Here is a 23,686-nt window from a genome sequence, read left to right on the forward strand (position 1 = left end):
CTAGGTTCCAGCATTTACTGGTTGGATGTGTAAGTGCTGGAACCTAGGCATGATGGGACTTTGATTGCTGTTAGCAATCACACTCCTATCATGCCAAGTCAGCCAGTACATGCTGAAACCTAGATAGCTGCCCCCTTGTGTATTGATGCTGCCAGCAGTATGGGGTCTGCACATCACTTACAGCCACCCTGTACCAGCATGTACTGGCTGACTTGGCATGATAGGAGTGTGATTGCTATCAGCAAGCACAGTCCCATCATGCCTAGGTACCAGCATTTACTGGTTGCCTGGGTATGATAGGAGTGTGATTGCTGTTAGCAATCACACTCCTATCATGCCAAGTCATATTGCTAATTTTTTTGTCCAATTGTGGTGTGTTACCTACTTTTATTAAAAATGTGAGTTTTTATTATTATTTTTAAAGGTGGGGGGGTCATTTTCGGTTTTGGGTAAGTGAACAGTGAATGTTTTGGTCCAGAATTTTCATTTTGGTGCATCCCTAGAATAAATAGAAGTATTTCATTTTTAATTATCCTGAATTTGCAGTCACAAACCTTTCTAGGCCCAGAAATCAGTGAGAGGAAAAGTAAAGGTTTTGTGTCATTTACTTTATTTTAATCTGCATATTTTATTAAAGGCCATATTTTCTCACAGTGAAAAATGAGTGTGGCCCTCACACGTATACATTTCTGATGAAGTGGCCCACTGCAGAAAAAGCTTGGACACCCCTGCCCTACATGTTTTCACTCTTTGTTTTTTTTTCCCTACTCCTTATACATATTTAATCTCCCGTTCCCCTTGATAATTTCTCTACTGTCCACATCTGCCATCACCCTACCTTAGCTCACATGCCATTCTTTTCTTTCCTCATGCCCTCCCTACCACTAACCACTCAGGTGAAAACATCTCTAAACGATCAACAACCTCTTCAGATCATCTTGTCCCTATCAACTCATCCCCATCCAAGTAGTCCTCTCTACTGTTTCACTTCCCCCTCAACCATCGATTAGATTGTAAACTTGCAGGGACAGAGCCCTCTTCTCCTTTTGTACCAGTTTGTTATTGTGTGTGATTTTAAATTATTCCTCCGATTGTAACAGCGCAACGGAATTTGCTGGCACTATATAATTATACGTAATAAATACAGTGCTGCAAATCGCATCCAATGTCCCAAAAACATACCATGTGATGCTAAAAACACTATTTTTGGCCTGACGTTTGACGTCAGTTTTCTAGTACCACCCTGTGAAGTCGTAAGTCCAGCTATGAGAGGAGATTCCCTAGAGCAGTGGAGACCGAATTTACCACAGGCTGTGCGCACAAAGGAAACTAGGAACCAAGCAAAAACGAACATCTACCTAAAATCAATGGAAGTAGCAACTGTTAAAAACTGGCATGCTAACAGAGTATTGATGTTCAACTAGCAAGCGTGTCTTCAGCTTTTGCTACCCCCACTAACATTTATTTTGGGTTCAGTTCACATTAACTTCAATGGATGTGCTCAGGGCCGGCCCAAGGCAAAATGCCGCCTGGGGCGAATTTTAAAATGCCGCCCCCCCCTTATCTACCCTTCCTCTCCCTCCGCCCCCCCCCCTTCTTGTACTTACCTTTCAGCAGTCCTGCGGCGAGTCTCCCTGTTCGGTCTCGGTGCCGGCTTGTAATGCTGAGCGCCGGAAATCTTCCCGCACTCAGCATTACAAGCCGGCACCGAGACCGAACAGGAAGACTCGCCGCAGAGGAGAGAGCGAGGGGCGCCGAGCGGGTACTGACAGCGGCACCCCTTTCTCTCTCTTTCGCTTTAAAAAAAAAAAAGGGCTTGGGGCGGCGAAGTGCCGCCCCTTCAAGAGTGCCGCCTGGAGCGGTTGCCCCACTCGGCTCCATTGTCGGGCCGGCCCTGGATGTGCTAGTGAGCAAATGAGCATGTCGAGGAAGTGTACTTAAGTATGCTTTACGCTTACATTTCCTGGTTTCAGTAGGGGCAGCCCTGAGGTATTAAATAAGAAGTCCATTAAGTAAGCAATGCCTGCACAGATTTACTTTCTGTAAAATGCATTTGTGTCCATGCAAAATGAACTCCAGTATGCATACAACATGAAAATAGGACTGGAGTGGTTCTTTAATCTAAATGTCAGTTCCTTATATTTTCACATAAACCTAGCTATCGTTTAGGTTTTCTCTTGGATATTTTATAAAGTATCCTCTAGTGATGTACTTGCTTTAACATTTCAGCAAGCCCCACAGTGCCAACACACACATTCTCACTTCCCTGCGAAGGACAAACTGTCCTCTGGTTAGAGAGGCTCCAGACAATGCATGTGTATGTTCTATAAGATGATCCCAATATATACCCACTGTGGCTAGTACATCACTGTTTAAAAAAAAAAAAAACAATGTTCTCATCGAACATTAATGGAATTAGAAAACGTAAGAAGGTAGAACCTGCATTTAATATATTAACTCATGAACCTGGAATACCTGTACCATTTTTAATAGAGAATAATTTTTAATGCAATTTCTAAAAAACTAATTGGGGGACCTTAGAAGGCCCCCTGTGATGTTACCAAAAATATTGATGAACCTGAAGATACAAGCATTTTCTTAACAAGACCCATACATTGATATAGGTTTGTTGTCTAACCTTGCTTTCCTTAAGCAGATAAGAACATTGGGTTCAAAAAATAATAAACTATTCTCTTGCAAACGTTCAAAAATGGCCTTGTCACTATAGCAACCAATGGAATGGTCTAAATAGCTGTAAGACCTCTTTATAGACTTTCACCAGAGGTATGTTTTTATAGTTATTCAGCCTTAATATTAATCACAGAGCATTTCAACGAAACAGGATTTATGAGACAATATAATGAGTGACTGCTGCATTTTTTTTCATAACAGATCATGCTACCTATATGATTCACCTAAACTCATTACAGAATAGCTTTATTAAATTCAAAGCTCTCTCTACTCTCTTGTGTAAGTCAAGGTTAATGGTGTTTGAGGTTCCATTCCATCGCCTTGAACACACATTGATTCAAGACTCATTGATAGTTTAAGATTACAGGTTTAACCACCTGAGTGATAGAAAGACAGATGATCAATACATACCTAGAGAATACTGCTGAGTTTGTGTATTGTTACAGAGGATATTCAACAGAGTTACAGAGGATAGACAACTTAATTGTTGTCCCAACTGGCTACATGGTTATTTTTAAGTATAGATTCCTTTTATCACTAAAATAGAAAAACTATATTAGGTCTAGGAGAATCTTTCTTGACAGCAGAGAATCCATTCACTTAATGGTGGTTTTGCTGTCAGTTTTTTTTTTAATTTTAATTAGGCAAGGAATGGAAAATGCTTACTGAAAGCTACATTACACACAATACAGTCTATTTTACAATGGACATCCCTTATTAAAATAGCAGTATGGCAACAATGATTTGGACATCTGTGCTTTTAAAATGTGTAATCACAGCAAACACCAATTATTAAGAAAAACAGCTGCTTTGACCAAACTTGCTGGGAAAAAAATGCATTTGCTGGAAAGAAAAATGCATTTGCTGGAAAAAAACGCATTTGCATCCTTTCTAGTTATTAACAAATATGTGAAGGGAGTCTGCAGAATTCTCCCATATGCATTTGCCTCTTTTCTCAACCCCCAGCTTACATGAGATGTGTTTAACAAGCACTAAACCACCAGACAGTTCTAGTTGTAGCTCATGCAGGAGATCTTGGGGGTCTAACGACACACTGCGCACTGACGTCATCAGGTGTCTGTTGGCCTGAAAGTGCCAGCACTGCCTTGTCTTTAAAGTACTTTTATATGTACAGAATTTTAAGGAGATTCTTTAAAGAAAAGTCAGATACATGAACCTTGAATCAGCCAGAATAATTGGGGCAATAGAAATGCTGATATAGTATGTTGATATAAAATAAAAAATATCGTCCAGTGCCCTTGAGGGAAGGAGCAAAAGGGAACTTTGGGGGGTATTTCACAAGGTTATTTCCATCCAACAGTTTATTTTGCTATTTTATGAACCCCGTCATGACGCTGGGAAGATAGACTGTTGGACATACTAACATACATTAACTTGAAAGGGACGCGGCTTATGTTTCCCAAAGAACTGTCCGATGGGATACGGTGATGCTTTCATTTTACCACAGTTGTAACCATCACGATTGTGATTTTAACTAACATTTCATTTAACAAAGGAGTGTTTTGCTTCTACCGCCACCAGCTTACCATTTTTTCTAATGTGCCCTGTTCTCCATCTGTTCCAACACTCTAACACAATATATCAACATGCAATTTCACAGTAGGGATTTGACTGTTAAGGCATCCTTTCCCCTGGTGGAGCCATTGGAATTGCACTTATGGCTCCATTTGCATCTTAAACTCTATTTAAACTTTTTTACAATGATTTGAACAAGACATTAAGAACATATTTTCTGGTAATTCAAACCAAGGCACAAGAATGTAAAATGGCTTCTGCGTTCTTGTGGGGTGACATTCAAGAGTACTATGAAGGATGTATCTAATTCAGTGGCAGAACACTTTTATATGGCAGTGTCAGCCCTGTAGAAGGAGAGGTACTACCAGGACCAAACTGCTGATCCCTTTAAGCCCAGCGGCCGCCTGATAAAACTGGTGCAGGCGACAGCTGGATATGCACAGCCGAACGCTTTGTCTTTATGCTCAACTGTTGTGCAGCCAGAGGCTGGATATGATCAGCCGCATCCTATGTGAGCATAAACACTGCAGCACCTGATCTTCAACTAGAGTATGGGGCATCGATGACCAGTAGCCCACTAGGCATTTGCCTAATGTGCCACATGGGCAGTCCAGGCCTGGTACTAGTAAGAAGAAATCTTGTTATAGTGTTCCGAAATACACATTACTGGTCTTATCAAAAGCACATGCATAAAAGCACTTTATTGATCATTGCATTATAATACTGTTCAAATTATCAACTGCCTTGTTGTATACTAAAAAACAAACGCTCTTTGGAGGCAATGCGTATTTTTATGTAAGTTTATTCCACGAGTTTCTTACATGCATAAAACTCTTGTCAAACATGCTAATACTTAAACATGAATAATTATTTAGAAAGTGTAGCTCTATTGAGACTCCTTTGTCGTTGATTCTTTGAAGCTTAAATGTAAAAGCCTTTAGTCTGACTGATCCGGATATTGGTGCGATTGGAGATAAGGACAGTAATGTGTTTCAGTCCACTATCACAGGATGAGAAGCGCTGTGCTGGAATTATAATTCCAGCCTGTGGTACGCCATTGAATTTAGCAAACTCAGAAGGCGTCATAGTTGCAAGAAGCCAGACTCAGCTATCGACCACAAATTGCAGCATTTCACTTTCAAATGTCTTTGATGTGTTTTACTTTATTGCAGTCCTGCAGCCACAATTGCATGCAATGGTTTTGTCATTAATCTGCTGTAAATTAACCTTAATTTCTCTAGACCATTTGCCAATTTGATATGAGTGGGTGTTTTGGCCTGAGTATATCAAACAAGACATGATATGGATATTTATGAACAAGCTTGTTCAGACTTTTAGTTGGGTTTGCAATTACATATATATAAACAAAAATATGTCCCCTAATTAAAGAAAAGCTTATGACTAAATTGTAATTACCATTTTAATTGCCTTTGTTTTTCGAAAGACATGTTATGTGAGCTCTTCTGCTAGTGACTATAGAAGTGGCATCTGCAATAGGGGTTGCACTACTTTATAAGAATATTAAGAAACTAGTTAGGGCACCAGTCATCTAATAGGCCCCTGGAGCTTCAAATTTAGGAGAGACTCTTACATGTGTGGTGCAGATTCCTTATGAAGTTATTTCATTATAATGCAGATTAGTTTAATGTTAAATCCTAAATTTTGTGTTCATCGGTTGTATAAATTCTCTTGGTTAGGGCCATCAAAAACCTAGAGCTGCCCCTGATCCTGAAGAATGACCTGTTATATCGTCTTTTGGAAAACCTAATTAAAATAAATACATCCCTTACAACCGGAAAAAGCCTGTGCTCCCCTTTAGAGTTGTTTCATGCATTGAGTATGTTGTTTGCCAAATTGTGTTTTGGGTTTTCTGTTTCTAAGCCTCTTGGATGGACACACTAGCAGTGGATGGGATATAAGCACTAGCGTTTTCTTCTCCTGCAGACACCTATATGATTGGTGAAAATATAAGTGTACAGTTGGAGAACGGTACAGAACATACTTGGTGACCCAAAAATATTATATCCACTTATATATTTACATATTCATTGCATACAATACTGTAATGCAATACTGACCTATTTGTATGTTTGTTTTCTTTCTTGTATCACAATGTGTCACAATGAGAAAAGCTGGTTGTACTGTGATTATTGTATTGTTTGTTTAGCATGTTTATCCAACATAGGCTATATCCCAGGAGCAGGTTATAAACTCTACTGCAACGCAGATAATGTTGCCACATGAAATGTAATTTTTCTTGCAGACTGTGATCAAGATTTACTGAGCATGCTCTTCTACATTGTACCTAAAATGCATTGGGTTGTTGACACATCAGTTTTCTATTTTGCTCTAGAGACGGGGACAATAGATCAGGAGATCCATTCATACAACACTCCAGGATTCAGTGGCTGTCTCTCCAGAGTCCAGTTCAACCTAATTGCACCACTTAAAGCAGCTTTAAGGCCTAACAACAATACCCAGGTCTACATACAAGGAGAGCTTGTGGAATCCAACTGCGGAGCATCCCCACTTACCATCCCTCCAATGACTTCCAACACAGATCCCTGGCATCTCAACTCAGGTAGTCAAACCTGCTTGATTTGATATTGTGTATGTGATGATGCATGCATGTACATATTCATAAAAAGCATTCTGAATGTACAGGGACTCCAAATGTCAGTTTTATAATTAAATGTCTCAAGTAGGAATGTAACACACCTATTCATTATTGTATTAAATCACCAACTAAAATGTACTTCTAAACCAATGCATGCTCCAAGGACCATAATTGACACTTCTTAAATAAGGGTTCTCGCCACAGTAGTGTATTTTTAGACCTAAATTCCTTGACACAATAAGAGACAATGAAGTAAACGTAAAAGAATTCACCTCAAATACCAAGCTGGGCATCACTGGAGTCTCTAATTCCGAAGATGTCAATATACAACAGAAACAATTTGCAGAAACACTTTCCCAACTGCGTGGTTGCTGTAGATGCAGTCAACTTTATTTGAGTAGGGAAAGTGTTTCTGTGAAGTCTTTATCTTTATTCCTAACAGTCAGCTCTTAGAACAGGTCTGCATGAGTGTATCACAGTATATAGCCGAAGACAAAACTCTGTAACTAGTATTTAACCCCTTAATGACAATTGCCGGTCCTGGCACGGCACGGAAAAGCATGTGCTTTACGACAATTGACGTGCCAGGACCGGCACGTCTTTAAACGGGTGCAGAAAGCGATCTACTATCGCTTTCTGCACCCAAAAAGCGTTGCTGAATGCCTCGACCTCGAGGCATTCAGCAACGCCGCGATCGGCACGAAGGGGCCATCTCTGGCCCCTCCACGGGGCGTCAACATCCGCCATACTTTGTATGGCGGCGGACGCCCGTTTTAAAAGCGTTTAGGAGGCGATCGACGATCGCCTCCTAAACTTAAATGGTGTCGCTGGAATGCCTCGATCAGGAGGCATCCAGCGACACCAAACACTAACCTTTTGATGGGCTGTGACCGCTCCGGAGAGCGGTCACAGCCGCAGCTGCCGGCAATCTTCGCCATCAAGGAAGATGGCCGCCGTCCTGTAACAGGAACCACAAATTTTAAAAGTTCGCTAGATAGTCCAGACCATCTAGAGAACTTTGGCTCCACTTGCAGGTTGAATACAGGTACTGCATTCACCATGCAAGTCAATGGAGCCCAGCTTTCTAATCACAGTGTGATTAGTAAAAATAAATTAAAAAATAAAATAAAATTAATAATAATTAGAAAAATATAGTAAAAAAACAGTAAAATGTAAAAATCATTTCCCACTGATGTCACTATCAGGGGAACCTCCAAGTTGAAAAAAAATGTTAAATTTTTTTTAAAAAAAAATAATAAAAAAAATATATATATATATATATAAAATATATATTTTTGTGAGCAAGTCCTAAAATTAGCTTAAAACAATTCTCGCATGGAAAGAGTTAAAATACTGGCATATTAAATGCCCGTGGGGTGTCTACTTTTAAAAAATGTATGATTTGATGGGGTAAATTGAATGGGCCAGGTTCAACAACGTCCCAATTAACACGGGGGGAAGGATGGCCACACATCTAATTTCCAATTAGAAAAATGCACACGTACCAAATGTGGCCTTTTAGTTCCCCCAAAAAATGACACACCCATGCATGTGGGGTATCACTGCACTCAGGAGATGTTGCTGAACACATTATGGGGTGTCGTGTGACAGCGGCATATACCAGGAGCTGTAAATTCATACATAAAGTAGGTGTGTGTGGGAAAAATACACACACAAAAATATTACTGCAAACTTTGAAAAAATGCTGGTGGTAAAATATGTGCATGCAAAGAGTTAAAATACCAGCATTTAAAATACCCTGTGGTGTCTAGTTTTGAAAAATATATGGTTTTGTTGGGCACACTGAAATGGCCTGGCTCAAAGATGTACCAAATAGGGCATGGGCAGTGGATCCCAAATGCCAAAGTTCAACATTGAAAAAAGCGCATGCCCCAAATGTGGCCCTTTTGCCCCAAAACAGCCAGGCAAAATCATTCATGTGAGGTATCGCTGTACTCAGGAGATGTTGCTGAACACATATTGGGGTGTTTTGTGATAGTGACATATACGAGAACATTTTAATTCATACCTGAATTAAAATGTGTGTGGAAAACCAAATGCAAAAAAATGACTACCACAAAGTTTGACAAAGACTGGTGGTAGATATGGTGCATGGAAAGAGTTAAAATACTAGCATTTGAAATACCCTGGGGTGTCTAGTTTTCAAAAATATATGGGTTTATTGGGCACACTGAAATGGCCCGGCTCAAAGATGTACCAAATGGGGCATGGGCAGTGGATCCCCAAATGCCAAAGTTCAACATTGAAAAATGCGCATGCCCCAAATGTGGCCCTTTTGCCCCCAAACAGCCAGGCACAATCATTCATGTGGGGTATCGCTGCGCTCAGGAGATGTTGCTGAACACATATTGGGGTGTTTTGTGATAGTGACATAAACTAGAACATTTTAATTCATACCTGAAGTAAAATGTGTATGACAAAACAAATGCAAAAAAATGACTACCATAAAGTTTGACAAAGACTGGTGGTAGATATGGTGCATGGAAAGAGTTAAAATACTAGCATTTGGAATACCCTGGGCTGTCTAGTTTTCAAAAATATATGACTTGATGGGGTAAATTGCATTGGCCGGGTTCAAAGATACCCGAAATGGCACATGGGGGGAAGAATTACCAGATTTGGAAAAAATGGCTTTGAAATAGCAAAACGCTACCTGTACTTATTGCCCCATAATGGGTAGAAAAAAGCAAAAAAACATAAAAACATTGGGTATTTCTAAACTCAGGACAAATAGTAGAATCTATTTAGCAGGTTTTTTCATTACCTTTTATAGATGAGTAAAAGATTTTTCAACTAAAAGTTAGAAACAGTCATTTTTTTCTAAAATTTTCACCATATTTTATAATTTTTTTAATAGTAAATAATATGATACAATCAAAACAATGTCATCTAAAGAAAGCCCTTCTTGTCCTGAAAAAAACAATATCTAATGTGTGTGGGTTCAGTAAACGGGAAAGAAGAAAATTACAGCTAAACACGAGCAGCGCAGAAATGTTAAAAAGGCCATTGTCACAAAGGGTACAAAAAGTAAAATCAGCCTTTGTCTCGAAGGGGTTAAACTGCTGTTAATCTGCTTACAAACAATAATAATATAAGGTTGTTTTAGATGACCTACCAAATTGCAAAGGTAACATACCCCTCAGGTTTTTTGAAATGTTTGGAAGCATGGTTAGAATTACACACAAACGTCTGATGGATGCGATTTTAATTCAGATGTTTAAAGGAACAGAGTTTTTAATAGTTGACAGGTCTAAGCATGAAACAAAGACAGAGGTTTAAAAAAGTTTGAACAGTCAGCAGTTAATACTAGTGGTTGACTACATATTGCTTTCATATTAATAAAACAAAGCCACTGATTAAATATGGAAGCAAGATGCTGGCATGTAATAAAAGCGGAATAGGTTTAAGAGATCAGTACATAATTTTGCCACTTTATAAGTCGTAAAACCGCATCTAGAATATTCAGTGCTGTTTGGGCACCAGGACAAAAAACAGACTGGAATTAGAAAGAGTTCAGAGATGGGCTATAAAAATGATTAAAGGAATCGAAAATTTGAGCTATGAAGAAAGGCTGTCCAAATTGGGATTGTTTTCTCTGGAGCAAAGGCATCTTTGTGGGGATATGATAAACCTTTACAAGTATGTCTAAGGTTGATACAAAGATCTTTTTGCAAATCTCTCTTTTTAAATTGTTCCTTCCACACAACACATGAGCATCCCTTAAAATTAGAAGAAAGGAGATTTCAGCTTAAACATAGAGAAGGTTCCTTTACTGTTAGGGAGATTAAATTGTGGAATAGACGGCCATCTGAATTTGTTTTAGCCAATTTAATCATATTTAGATGTCTTTCTATGAAATGTACAAAGGGTTATCATGAGTAAAAGTAGATAAGATAATGTTGATCCAGTGTGAGTCTTCTTAATTTCTTCTGGATCAACTAATATGGGTTTGTGGAATGGTTGAACTTGGCGGACTATGTCTTTTTTTGCAACCTAATTAATTGTGTAACTATGAATATAATTTTAAAGGGATATTATATTTTGGTTGTCTTAGTCTGTCAGCTCTAGTTTTGTCATACCCTTTGGATGTATGTATTATTAGTAGCGCTTCCAATTGTATTTCATTTACGTACAAAATCTTTGACAATCCTTATTTAAATGTTGCTGTCAATGACCAGAATTTCTGTTGTTTAAAGATCAAGTCTTGTTTTCAAATGAAATATAGGCTTCATGTTTTCCATTTCATAGCATCCCCACAACAAACTATTTTAGTTAGATCTTTTTCTCCCCCACATAAGTTTGTTCCGGGCCACTAAAAATCTAGAATTGATCCGAGCAATGGTGCATTCATACCAATAGGACACGTGCTGTGTGTAACATCATATCAATGCTCTACTGATTGGGGGGTAAGGTATACTGATTAAGGGGTGGTCACATTGCCAAAGCAATATATAAATTTAGAGGTGCACGCAAATTAAAAAAAGAAAAGGATCAGATAATTCCACAATGAGCAAAATACTTTATTGAGCACAATAATGCTACTAGAGCATAAATAAATATAGAAAAATCAATACATAAATGGCACAAGAGCAGAAAATGCAGAAGAGACCCCCTTCCTAGGGGCTCAATAAAGTAATTTGCTCATTGTGGAATTATTTCTTCCTTTTCTTCTTTATTTAATTTGAGTGCACCTCCATATTTAAATATTTCATTGATCTATACCTGGTGGACACAGGTTGGAGTGTTGCACCGTATTCTTATATATTTGCTTATTTTATTTCTTGCTAGCTGGTGTGCCTTTTTCTATATATATATTCATATTGCCAAAGCAACCAATGAAATCTTCCTGTGCAGAGCTACAATAATGTTTGCCTTCTGTTTCATTGATCAGCACGCAAGCGTTAATTCATCTCTTTGCCTTATCTGCCTTGACAATTGCATTAATTACAAAGCGCACACCCATTAAGTAATTGGCCACATTATGTTAACAAGGCTTTCTTTATTGCGTCATTCATCTGCTGTTGTCTCAAAATAACTTTCTAGTCTCATGTTATTAATGTATCCAATATATGATACGCATCTGGCGCAAAGAAAAACAGCTTAAGTTTATAAAAGAATTGGATGATTTCCCAGGTGACAAATAAATATACAACTATAAGTGGAATACTGATGCCATGGTTTACAGCTTTATTTATTATTTCCCTTCTAGGAGTGAAGCTATGCCCTCAATACATTTCTTTTAAAAAGGAAGCGGTTAAGATTTCTTTATTGGCTTGTGCTGATCGTAGCGACACTTTGCTTATGTTTCAGATATTCGGTGATGAAAGATCACAGATTACAGACCTTGGGGCAAATGATGTTTTTGCTCAATATTCACACTATACTTTTGTCTATTAATGTTTGATTTATATTCAAAAGTGGGCTTTTGGTAGACCCCACCTTTAGTACTTTCCTGGGGTATTACTGCATTTATTCCAGATTTGAATTAGAATGCTGCGGTCACAACAATATGGCCTTACTTTGTACTCTGAAGAAACCTACAATAACGTGAGGCTAAAGGGATTTTCAAGTTATGTCAGCCCCCTGCTGAATCCAGTAAAAGACCACCCTAGGGATGAATTATCAACCTTCTGTAGCTCTTGAATACAAAGCCTGTATGAATGAAGCAAGGGGCCAAGCTTTCTGGAAATCTTATTGAGAGGCTCTCAGTTCTGTACAGTTCATGCAAAACCGTTTCCACGCATCTGATCAAAGGCTATTTTACACTGTGGGGACTTTAACAAAAGCATGATTAAAGGGACCCATTACGCTTTAGCCCCACGCTTGCAGGCAACGGTAGCACCTTCTGAGACTCTTGTGATACAGTAATATCCATTATCATCAAATCGCATGCACTCTTTAGATAGAAGACCTTTATATCTGGCATGTCTGCATACAGTGGATACAAGGATCCAGATACTATGTATATAAAATATGCTTGCAGTAACTAATTTAAAAAAAAACTATGATAAAATAACTTGCAATATCACTTGTTATTTTAGATTGTTATTGAATGTAAGACGGTGTTGGAACTATATAAGTAAAGCAGCGAGAGCACTGGTCCTCACTCGCTTCTGGTAGTATGAACATGGATACGTTGCCAGAGGCCAGATCGAGTTTATCCAGCCATAACGAATAAAGAGTGTAGGGCTGCAGTAAGGCTTGGTGGCTAGACTCTTCTAGCCTTTCTTCATAGTTTAGTTTTTCAGTGTATAGTTATTGGGGAGCTACCCCGTTATGAGACATAAGGGTTTAGCTTTACATTTTTAACAAATCATTGAAGAGCCACACGCTGCTGGTAAGAACATTCATTGATTTCCTTGGCATGACTGTGATTACTGAAGGCAACTTTCACCGTAGACGCTAGTCCTCTTAGCTTAACTGATTAGCTTTTTTTGTGATTGCAGCAATAACGACGGAAGAATGTGATTTACTAAATAGATTTTTCTCAGCAGTTTTCAGTAAATAACATAGCCCAAAGGACATATTGATTGCAAACATGCTGGTTCACTAATATAAAAAAGCGACACGAGGGGTAAAGGCGTAGGAGTTGACTTAGTTTACGTTGATGACAAAATATTTGCTTTTCTAACACAATTGGACTATATTAAAAGGTGTTTTTTTTTTATAAAGGTGACTAAACACAGTTGTGGTAGTCACACTTGCAATGTTTTTTTCTAGTATAAATCAGCAGATTACTGGTACGTATAAAATAAAAAATATAGTTTAAATTGGAGCCACTAATCATTGCTAGCTAGGTCAACGGTCTACTGATACATGACAAAACCAAGATTCTTTACATATTGTGAAGTATATGGTATGTTATTAAAGTACATTATAAAATAAGTTAAACATCTATGAAGAGTACTCATAATGTCATTCCCACACTGGCTTTTGCGCCTTTACTGGGAACCTGAGACACACTGTTAGCTGCACTCACTTGTATTACGCAAATGGGACACAAATGTTCAAATAAGTCATCTAAAAAGCCAAAAGGATTTTGTCCAATTTGAGGCAACACACTTAAATCCATACTGCTATTCTCATATACACAGACCCACTCATAAGGATACCGACACACTCTTGCCTCATACGCCTTAATATTTCAGATGCCCAAAGCAGAACACCTTTGTTGGGGGCATTGTTAGTGGCAGGATAAGGTGCAGGACCTTATCTGTCCAGCTACCATGCATTGTGCTGAGACAAAATACTGGCATATGATGAAGTGTCTTAGGACACTGCTTTTCAAACGTTACATATAAAGCTCTACCCTGCCCCATAATATTTACCATTAAGCAACTGATTCTTCTAAGGTATATTTTAATTGGATTCCTACCTTGCTTTATAATTAGCATATGATCCATGTGAGCAGAAATGGTTCAGTAGCATGATTGGCATTTTTTAAACTATTGTGAGCAGCATATTTAGATTCTGAGGATATGAGAAAAACGCCCAGCCAGTTCTCCATCCCTGACACCAAGTTACTAAAATAACTATGAAGACTACCAGTGTGGACTCCATTTTTGTGGCATTATAATAATGTTACTTTAAGTAATTTCTAACACCACATTTTTGTTTATTCTTCCAATGTTTACCGATGCATTTACGCATCAACCAGACCCATCATATCATATCAAAAGCACTCAAGTTGTTGTTCCATGTTTTTGATGAGATAGGAGCTCAAACACGTCTAATGCAGATAGAACCATATTTTGTTTTCAACTGGACACCATAATCTTAAGGTGTATTCACTAAGGTTGGCAGAAGAGTTGCAGTTTCATCTCATTGATGTCACTTTGGGGGTCTGTTCAAAGTTGTCAGGAGACTTGTATTCAGCTCCTTGACATCACTATACATTATGAAGAGCCATCTGCAGAGAGCTTCTGATGCAGGAATAGCTTGGCTAGCCCTGTATAATGTGTAGTTAAATATGGGAGATTTCTTCAAAGTCTCACACCCTGAATTATACATTATACAGGGCCAGCTCAGCCCTTGTGGGTTGGCCCTTCGGAATGAATAGAGAAAATCAATGTTATTTCTCAAAAGTCTCCTTAATGATTGAGCAATACAGCTTAGCCACCCTTGCAAAAAATTACCCAGTGATCACTCTTTATAATGCACAGCGATTTCAGAGAGAAGAACCCACACATCTCCCACTTATCCTATCTCCCATTAGCTATCCTGGCTATGTTTTGCTAGACCTGGATTTCTAAATAATGAAGTGTAAGCCTTTTTCTTCTTAACAGGTGTAGTATAGGCACAAATCATCAAAAATAAATGAGTGCCATAGCTGTACTCATCACAACTAATAAATCATTATCTAGTTTGAGCAAACCAATTTATAAAGACATGACTTACACCACAGGGAGCTGAGAATGTAGTGTTGAAGCACTACGTAAGCAGATCTTACAAAACTGCTTTGTGTATATGGAAATACACTGGCCAAATCCTACTTTCTGAATTTTACAATACAGCTACAGTAATGAGCTGGACCTTTGCTTGTCGTTTCATGTAGCTGCTGATGTATGGATACTCTTTACACAGATTTATATGCCACGTACAAAGGAACTCTTCCAAGGGGGCGTAAGCACACCTAGATACCCCAGCCACAAGAGGGCCCCACACATTTTTGGAAAATGAATCATTAAACACTGTCCCGTAGACATCCACTTGTAAATCCATAGAAGTAATCAAGCCGTTGTGTAAATGCTGTCTCTATGTTGGTTGTTATTCTAGGCTGCCAGGTGGCTGTATATGTAGAAATGTAAATATACAACGCTTCTGATACTGGCAGTGGGCCCTGCATCTACCCCCATCACTAATCCTTCCATGAGATGTACTTTAAGCACAAATGCCACTGATACTCCCATGTCTTAAAAGTGGGGAAAAATACTTTGTGATATAACAGCCTTGACATGTGGGATAGGATGTTAAGGTAGGCAGAGCATGGGTGGTAGTGGGTGGTGTTTTATTAAACCATAAGCACTCCCTAAGAGCAAAGAAACCTAGGCATATGATAGTCTGCCTTGTTAAAAATGTGTGTCTCTTTATAAGATATTGAGCATTTGTTAACCTGAGTTGTATGATGAGGTGGTGGAGTCAGCTGGAGCACAAGCCAATTGGAAATTCACCCCTTGGAAATGCAGGTCCCTGTGTTTAAGGGTTAATGGCACTTGGGTGCAGTATTTATTTAGTGCCCCCATTCTGTAACTAACACCCACATACTTAATCTAATATGATACAATTGCACATACATACATACTCTCTCTCTCTCCTCGTCTCCTCCCATCTCACAGTACACTAACATACACACACTTTAATACCCTATACACTCATACTAACACATACATTAACACACACCCTACCATCATACAGTAATATACACACATTGGAAACACCATAGGTTTACACATACTAACATCATACACATTCAAATACATATACATACTAACACCATACACTAACACACACTCACTCTAGCACCTGCCAGTTAAGCCAGTTCTGTCTCATTCTTTTACCTCCTACAGTGCAGCAACAGTTTGTCCAATCTTGACAGTAAGATCAGGTTTCTCATCTTGTGTAAATTAAGTGTTACATGGATGTGTCCCAGTAATAATAGTATAGATTTGATGCCACCTAATAATTATTGAAGTTATGAGAGGAGAATCTAACTCTATTTCCAGCTGTCAGGATATTGAGTCTCTAAGGAAGCAAAGTGCATTAGAGTCAATGCACCTAAATTAACTCCTCCATTCTATGCAGTGGCGTCTCCAGGTTTCATATTTAGGGGGGGCACATGGGGGGCCAGGGACCAAAGTAGGGGGGCCAATTATAAAACGGTACATATACACTAGATATATATATATATATATATATATATATATATATATATACATACATACACACACACACACGTTAGACGTGCATTTTTAACTACATAATATGCACTTATCTCTTTGAAGTAAAGACTGTGATTAAAATATGATTTCAAAATAACAGCTAAAGTGACAGTTATTTTTCATTCTTTAATATTAGCCCCTGCTGACAATATATATAAATATTAGACCCTGCTGCAGATATATAGAAATATTAGACCCTGCTTCCGATATATATTAATATTAACCCCTGCTGCGGATATATATTAATATTAGCCCCTGCTGCGGATACATACTTATATTATACCCTGCTGCCGATATACATAGAAATTATACCCTGCTGCCAACATATATTAATATTAGCCCCTACTGCCGATATATAGTATTAGTCCCTGCAGCCAATATATATAAATATTAGCCCCTGCAGCCAATATTTATTGATAATAGGCCCTGCAGCCAATATATATTAATATTAGCCCCTGCTGCCGATATATATAAACATTAGTCCCAGCTTCCGATATATATTAATATTAGCCCCTGCAGCCAATATATATTAATATTAGACCCTGCTGCCAATATATTTGCCACACTGACTGCAGATCAGGGGAAGACAGTGAGAGTCAGTGCAGTGTTCCCTCCTTCTGACTGCACCGTGACATTGAGAAGTCCTCTCCCCTGTAATCATCCCCAGAGTCCCTTTGTCCCCTCATTCACTAAACCATAGCGCTCTTTTACTACACCCTATAGTTCAGGTATAGATCAAATAAACAACACATGGAAACAGCACATGCAACTGAATGAGATTAAAAAAAAACTTGTATTTGCAGGTATACATAAATAATGTATGGAAACATAGCATTGCAGGTATAAACCAACAGAACACACAAACCCAGCATTGCAGGTATATATCAACTGGAAATCACATGTACACTCAGCACTGAAGGTTTAGATCAAATAATCAACAGCACTCCAGGTATTGATCAACTGAATAAGACATGCAAATCCTATATTTGCAGGTAAACATTAATAATGTATGGAAATATAGCCGATACAGATCAACAGAATGACACAAAACCCAGCTTTGCAGATATAAATCAATTGGAAATTACATATAAACTCTGCATTAAAGGTATAGATAAAACCCCTTAAATTACAGGCATAGATCACTGGTCACACACCCCAAAGCCAACCCTGGTGTCCACACTGCCCACATAGAACCTGACCAGCACCTAAGTTACACATTATCTCAACTTTGTCCCCAAACAGCTGAACGTACGCCGTTTTTGTCCCATAAAGACCTCTCCCTCCCAATCTATCCTATCTACCCCCTCTCCCTCCCAATCTATCCTATCTACCCCCTCTCCCTCCCTATCTACCACATCTGCCTCTCTATCTACCACATCTGCCTCCCAATCTATCCTATGTACCCCCCTCTCCCTCCCAATCTATCCTATGTACCCCCCTCTCCCTCCCAATCTATCCTATGTACCCCCCTCTCCCTCCCAATCTATCCTATCTACCCCCCTCTCCCTCCCAATCTATCCTATCTACCCCCCTCTCCCTCCCAATCTATCCTATCTACCCCCCTCTCCCTCCCAATCTATCCTATCTACCCCCCTCTCCCTCCCAATCTATCCTATCTACCCCCTCTCCCTCCCAATCAATCCTAACTATCCCCTCTCCCTCCCAATGTATCCCATCCACCCCCATCTCCCTCCCAATCTACCCTCTCCTCCCTCCCAATCTATCCTTATCTACCCCCTCCTCCCTCCCAATCTATCCTTATCTACGCCCTCCTCCCTCCCAATCTATCCTTATCTACCCCTTCTCACTTCCTATCTACCTCTTCTGACTCTCTAACCCCCTCCTAACTTTCTAACCCCCCCTTTGAAGTTCACTTACCTTGGGCTTGTCCAGCGGTGAGATCGCGAGGTCTCTGTATCCCTGGTTCTGCCGGCTTCACTGCTGGGCGCCGGATATGACGACATATACCGGCGCTCGGCTTGAAATGCCGGCACTGCGAACCAGGAAGAGGCCTCGCGGTCGCGGAGAAGAGTGAGAGGCGCCGAACGGTTGCTGAGAACTTATTCCTCAGCAACCGCTCGGCGCCTCTCACTCTCTCCACCGGGTCTATTAAAAAAAAAAGAAAAAAAAAGACGGCGTTTCAATTGGGGGGGCACACCGGGGGGCACAGCATGATGTAGGGGGGGCCATGGCCCCCTCTGGCCCCCCCCTGCCGACACCACTGATTCTATGTTACAGTAGCATCAAGGAAAATGCAGTGCAAGGAGCCAATACAGTCTAATCAACAGTGGGTGACGCATCCTCTCCTCCATGTCTCTAAAATTAGATGGTCATCTCCTGTTCCTCATACCCCAACCAAAGTACTGTTTAATCCAGTCTCTAAGTAGTCAGGTACTAAATTAGAGTTTCATGTGTACAAGTGGACTGCTAATAAGACATGACCAATCAATGACAATATATTTTTCAGCATTGTCTTATTACTTTTTACCTTACTGACCAATAGAATTTTCTGTAAAAATAAACCGTGCAAGTTGATTAAGAATTATTCGAGACATATCTCTAAGTTACCAACATGTTAAGAGTTCATTAGAACGCTTCATTGAGACATGGTTTCATATCTGCCAAATATAAGTACTATGAATATGAGCAACCATTGTTTTTCAAAAAGGTAACATAGCCGTATGATCCAGGCAAAAGTGCACTAAGAACAGGGGCTTTGTTGCCACAGGGACAAATAATGGTATTGAGTTAGAATATGAAGCAACAGACGACTGATGTTAGGGACAGACTAAGCAGGGCTAGTGCAAGGATTTTTGCCAACTTAGGCAAAAGATAATTTTGCCACCCCTTGGTTCCACACCTAGTATCCTAACCATGGGGGTGAAGTCATTTGAACCCATCATACACATGACTTGCCCCCCCCCAAGCTGACGGCCTAAGCCACCCTAAGCTGACTGCCTAAGTCTCCTTTCTTATCTGTCCCATTTGAACCCATCACTCATCCTATCTCTTCCCGTATTCATCATTATATCTCCCCTTTCTCATTATCCTCCATTCTCACTATATATCACATTTTTCTCAATATCTCTCCATTTTCTTACTATCTATCCCCCTTCTCACTATCACTTACCTTGCTGCGTGTGGTGGGAGTGCAAGGCCTCTGTCTCACTGCTTTGTTGTGGTGTGTGCAGCTTTACTGCTGAGCACCTGGATGTGATGTCATTATCCGGAGATCAGCATCAGTCAACGGCGCAGAGAGGCAGAGGCCTTGCCCTCCCACCACCGCAGTCCAGTCAGCCAAAGAGAAGGAGCCCCCATGTAGATCTGCACTTTGGGCCGGTGCCTACTTTGCCTGTAGGTAATGACGACCTTAAGACTAGGGATGACTAAGCGGCCCTGGCACTTTAACATCAGTGGTTGCCAAATTACATATACATACGGTGGTCACACACTAAGTATCAGTAAGTATGTGGCCCTGTCGCCAAAGCGGCATTTGCATAGTGTTCCAGATGGCCAGTCCAGGGTTGACACGTACATAATATCTTTATATATATATTATCAATATTTTGCAATGGGTTCTCTTATTTAATGTGAAAAGCTATAGAAGAGTATGGCATACATGCACAATTTCTAAACTGTTGGCACAAGTGTCAAAATTCTTCCAAGGATATCAAGCAGTTGAAACTCCCAATAGACAAATTAGTTCATAACTGACACATCACATCAGGGATCATTGTATCATTGCTTAATTATAAATAATTGTATTAATCTTGTCTATTTTTATTGCAGAGAATGCCGAGTTTCCAAACAACGAAGGACAGGCCATTAAAGATGGGGTGAACAGGAACTCTGCCATTATTGGAGGTGAGACAATTTTTTGGGGGGTGACCATATTTCACCGTTTACAAGCAGTACTAGAAAAGGTATACACATATAATTACACTATATTAAAAACCATGTCTCATCCTTTGTTTATAGTTGTAAAGCTTCTAAATCCCTTTTTAACAGTCTAAGGCTGTCTTTAATCCCTTAAGGACTAGTGCTGTTTTACACTAGAGGACTGGGGCAATTTTCATGTTTTTACTATGTCTCTGTTTACCTGTTATGTCCCTCTTAATTAATGCATACTCACAAATTATATATTGTTTCCTTACGACAAGTAGGGTTTTCTGTTGAAACCGTTTTCATAAATGGAAGACATTATTTTGTGTGAATAAAATATGGCAAAAAAATGACGAAGAAAAAATACACCAGATATATATTTATTAAATTGCCCTGATTTAGAAACTACCCTATATGCCTCGAATTATTTTTTTTTAAATGATGGTACTCTAATATCAATAGTGGTCAAAAAGACCCCATACAACTGTTACTGAAAACCACAGTAATTTCACTAGGGACACTTTTCAGGCAGCCATTTTATCACCAATCTTATCCAATCTCAACTTAGTGATTACTTGGGGTATTTTAAAACATTGCACGCAGCTGCAGAAAAAAACACTGTTATACAGTATCTCCTAAGTTAGTTGAGTTGTCCTGATTCAAATGACCCTATATTTTCTTCCTTCTATATTTTTAGGTAGTGTTGTGGGTGAGAAAAGGATTTTAAATATATTCAGGTTTTTTTTTGTTACATTTCCAATTGTTTTACACTTATCTCTATTAGAGAACAGTGCACAATGTATAAAGATCCACTTATGACTCTAGGGCTCTTATGACTGTGGTGTTCCCCTCTACAGCAATTAGGGAGCCCTTGCATCGCGGTGCAGCCCTGTGACAGCACTGTAATAGGGCTGCAGCATACCCCTATGCACTGACCGATCACACATTGTGCCATTATTCAGGGAAACACTGTGGCAGAAGACCCGATCGGAGTCTCTACAAGCACCGTGCGTCCCTGCCGCATGACGGACTCCCCAGCGACATCAGTTATGACATCGCCTGAAGGAAATGCCCGAACTTCCATTCGGGCATTTAAATCCCCATAGAATGTAACATGCTCAATTAGAGCACTGTTACATTTGATCTGTCAGCCTGGACCACAAATTGTGGCCCCAGCTGTCAAATAGGAGACCAGGCTGTCATTTGACAGCCTGATCTCCCATTCATCACAATAGATTTAACCATGTCAGTGCCAAAACCCCATGACAATCTTAGTTCTGAAGGACCAGTTTTTCATGGCGTATCCCCTACGTCGCTGGTCGTTAAAGGTTAAGGCAGGATAAAAGGTTTGGTTTTCTTATGCCTAAGCACAGTAACACAGCTAATGTGTTTTGTTCTGAGCTTAGTTGGTGGGAAAGGAAAATAGGTTGAAAATAAGAGAGATAAAGGAGAGGATGTTGTGGTGGAGATTTAGTACAATGGAGGGACAGAGCAAAAATAGAAGCATGGAAGTGGACCCATAAGCAGAGTCCTTTCAAGTCCCTCTTTTGCTTCCTGCTCATACAATCCGAGGTATGTATGTCTGTTTCCACCTTGAATAATGGTAACAAGTAGATATTACTCCTAAATAGTAGATACTCCTATTTTATTCTTTGGTGTTGACTACATAGTAGACCTTCATGTCACATCCATAATTGTATAACCAAAATATACTGAAGAACTATGAAAGAAAAGCAAGCAATCTCACAACCAATTATCTGCTTTTGCAAAAAGCTCATGTCCAGATGAAATATCCTACTTGCTACCATTTCACTGTAGAATAAAACGTGAATATTGTGCCCAAGCAAATAATTTGTTAGGAAATTATTAGCAACGTTGATTTATATTTGACTTTTCAGTGAGATGAGTACCATCTTGCATGATTTGATTATCAGGAGCTCCAGTGGCACATTGTGATGAGTACTGCTGAGCCCAGTGAAATTTGGACAATGTATCCAAAAAAAAGGCATACATTTCTGTGTGTTCATATACAAATTACCGTAATTATGTAGCATGTAGAACACAGTCTCTCCGCTCAGTGATTAACAGAAAAAACAGAATATGGGGCTTCTAATTTTTTTATTTGGATTTACTTAGTCAGCATGTACTTAATCTTTCTATGCTTTTAACAAGATAAAAATCATGGTTTATGACACCTCTCACACATAACTTACCTTTGCTGGTATTTTATTGTTTGCAGGAGGTAAATGGACAGGTCTTTACTCAAAATGCTATAATGTAGTCAGTGCCCAACCCAACAAATGCATCAATGTATGTGTCTCTGTGATTATGGACAATAATGATTTCCTTTGCTAGGAGACATTGAAATTAACTTACAATCTATAGATGGTGTACTGCAACCAGAATGCACTGATTGCATCTATAAATATTTATTGACCCATGTTTCCCTGATAAATGTACATATCAAAAATGTCCTGTCTACTTTAATAATTGAATGCACTTTTCTTTTCCTCTTAAGGGGTCATAGCCGTGGTGATCTTCACTATACTCTGCACCCTAGTGTTTTTGATACGCTACATGTTTCGCCACAAGGGGACCTACCACACCAACGAAGCCAAGGGAGCCGAATCTGCCGACACCGCCGACGCAGCCATTGTCAACAATGACCCCAATTTCACAGAGACAATCGATGAAAGCAAAAAGGAATGGCTGATCTAAGTGGGCCAGAAGACTTAAAGAGAGTTGGTTTTGATGGGAGTTGGGTGGGACCATGTATCTCACTAAAGGTCAGCTTCAGGTTCCCCCTAACAAGATCAGCACCTCTGCAGGCCCTAAGGGGCACCCAGTATATACTGACTATAACAAGAAAAAAAAAACTTTGAGAGGCATTTGAAAGTACCTTTTTGTTTACTTAAAGATGGATTTTGCTGCCATTGTTTATCCCTGCCTAAAAATATAAATATCAGCTTTTAGAGTTTCAGCATTGGTTCACAATTGTCAG

The 23,686-nt window shown here is 39.4% G+C and overlaps 1 protein-coding gene across 1 annotated transcript in view; it reads left to right on the top strand.

Annotated features, from left to right (window-relative positions):
* The window catches only part of LOC149286607 (contactin-associated protein-like 2), a 494,134-nt gene extending 470,731 nt beyond the window's left edge, over positions 1-23,403 (top strand). The window contains exons 22-24 of the mRNA XM_089493838.1: positions 6,581-6,808; positions 20,593-20,667; positions 23,204-23,403. Of these exons, the coding sequence (XP_089349964.1) occupies positions 6,581-6,808; positions 20,593-20,667; positions 23,204-23,403 (503 nt within the window). The remainder of the gene's footprint in view (positions 1-6,580; positions 6,809-20,592; positions 20,668-23,203) is intronic.
* Positions 23,404-23,686: the final 283 nt, after the last annotated feature.

Source organism: Sceloporus occidentalis, unplaced genomic scaffold (genome assembly GCF_023333645.1).
Source record: "Sceloporus occidentalis isolate IW3139 unplaced genomic scaffold, rSceOcc1.0.p SCAF_67, whole genome shotgun sequence".
In the NCBI taxonomy this organism is placed as follows: Eukaryota; Metazoa; Chordata; class Lepidosauria; order Squamata; family Phrynosomatidae; genus Sceloporus; species Sceloporus occidentalis.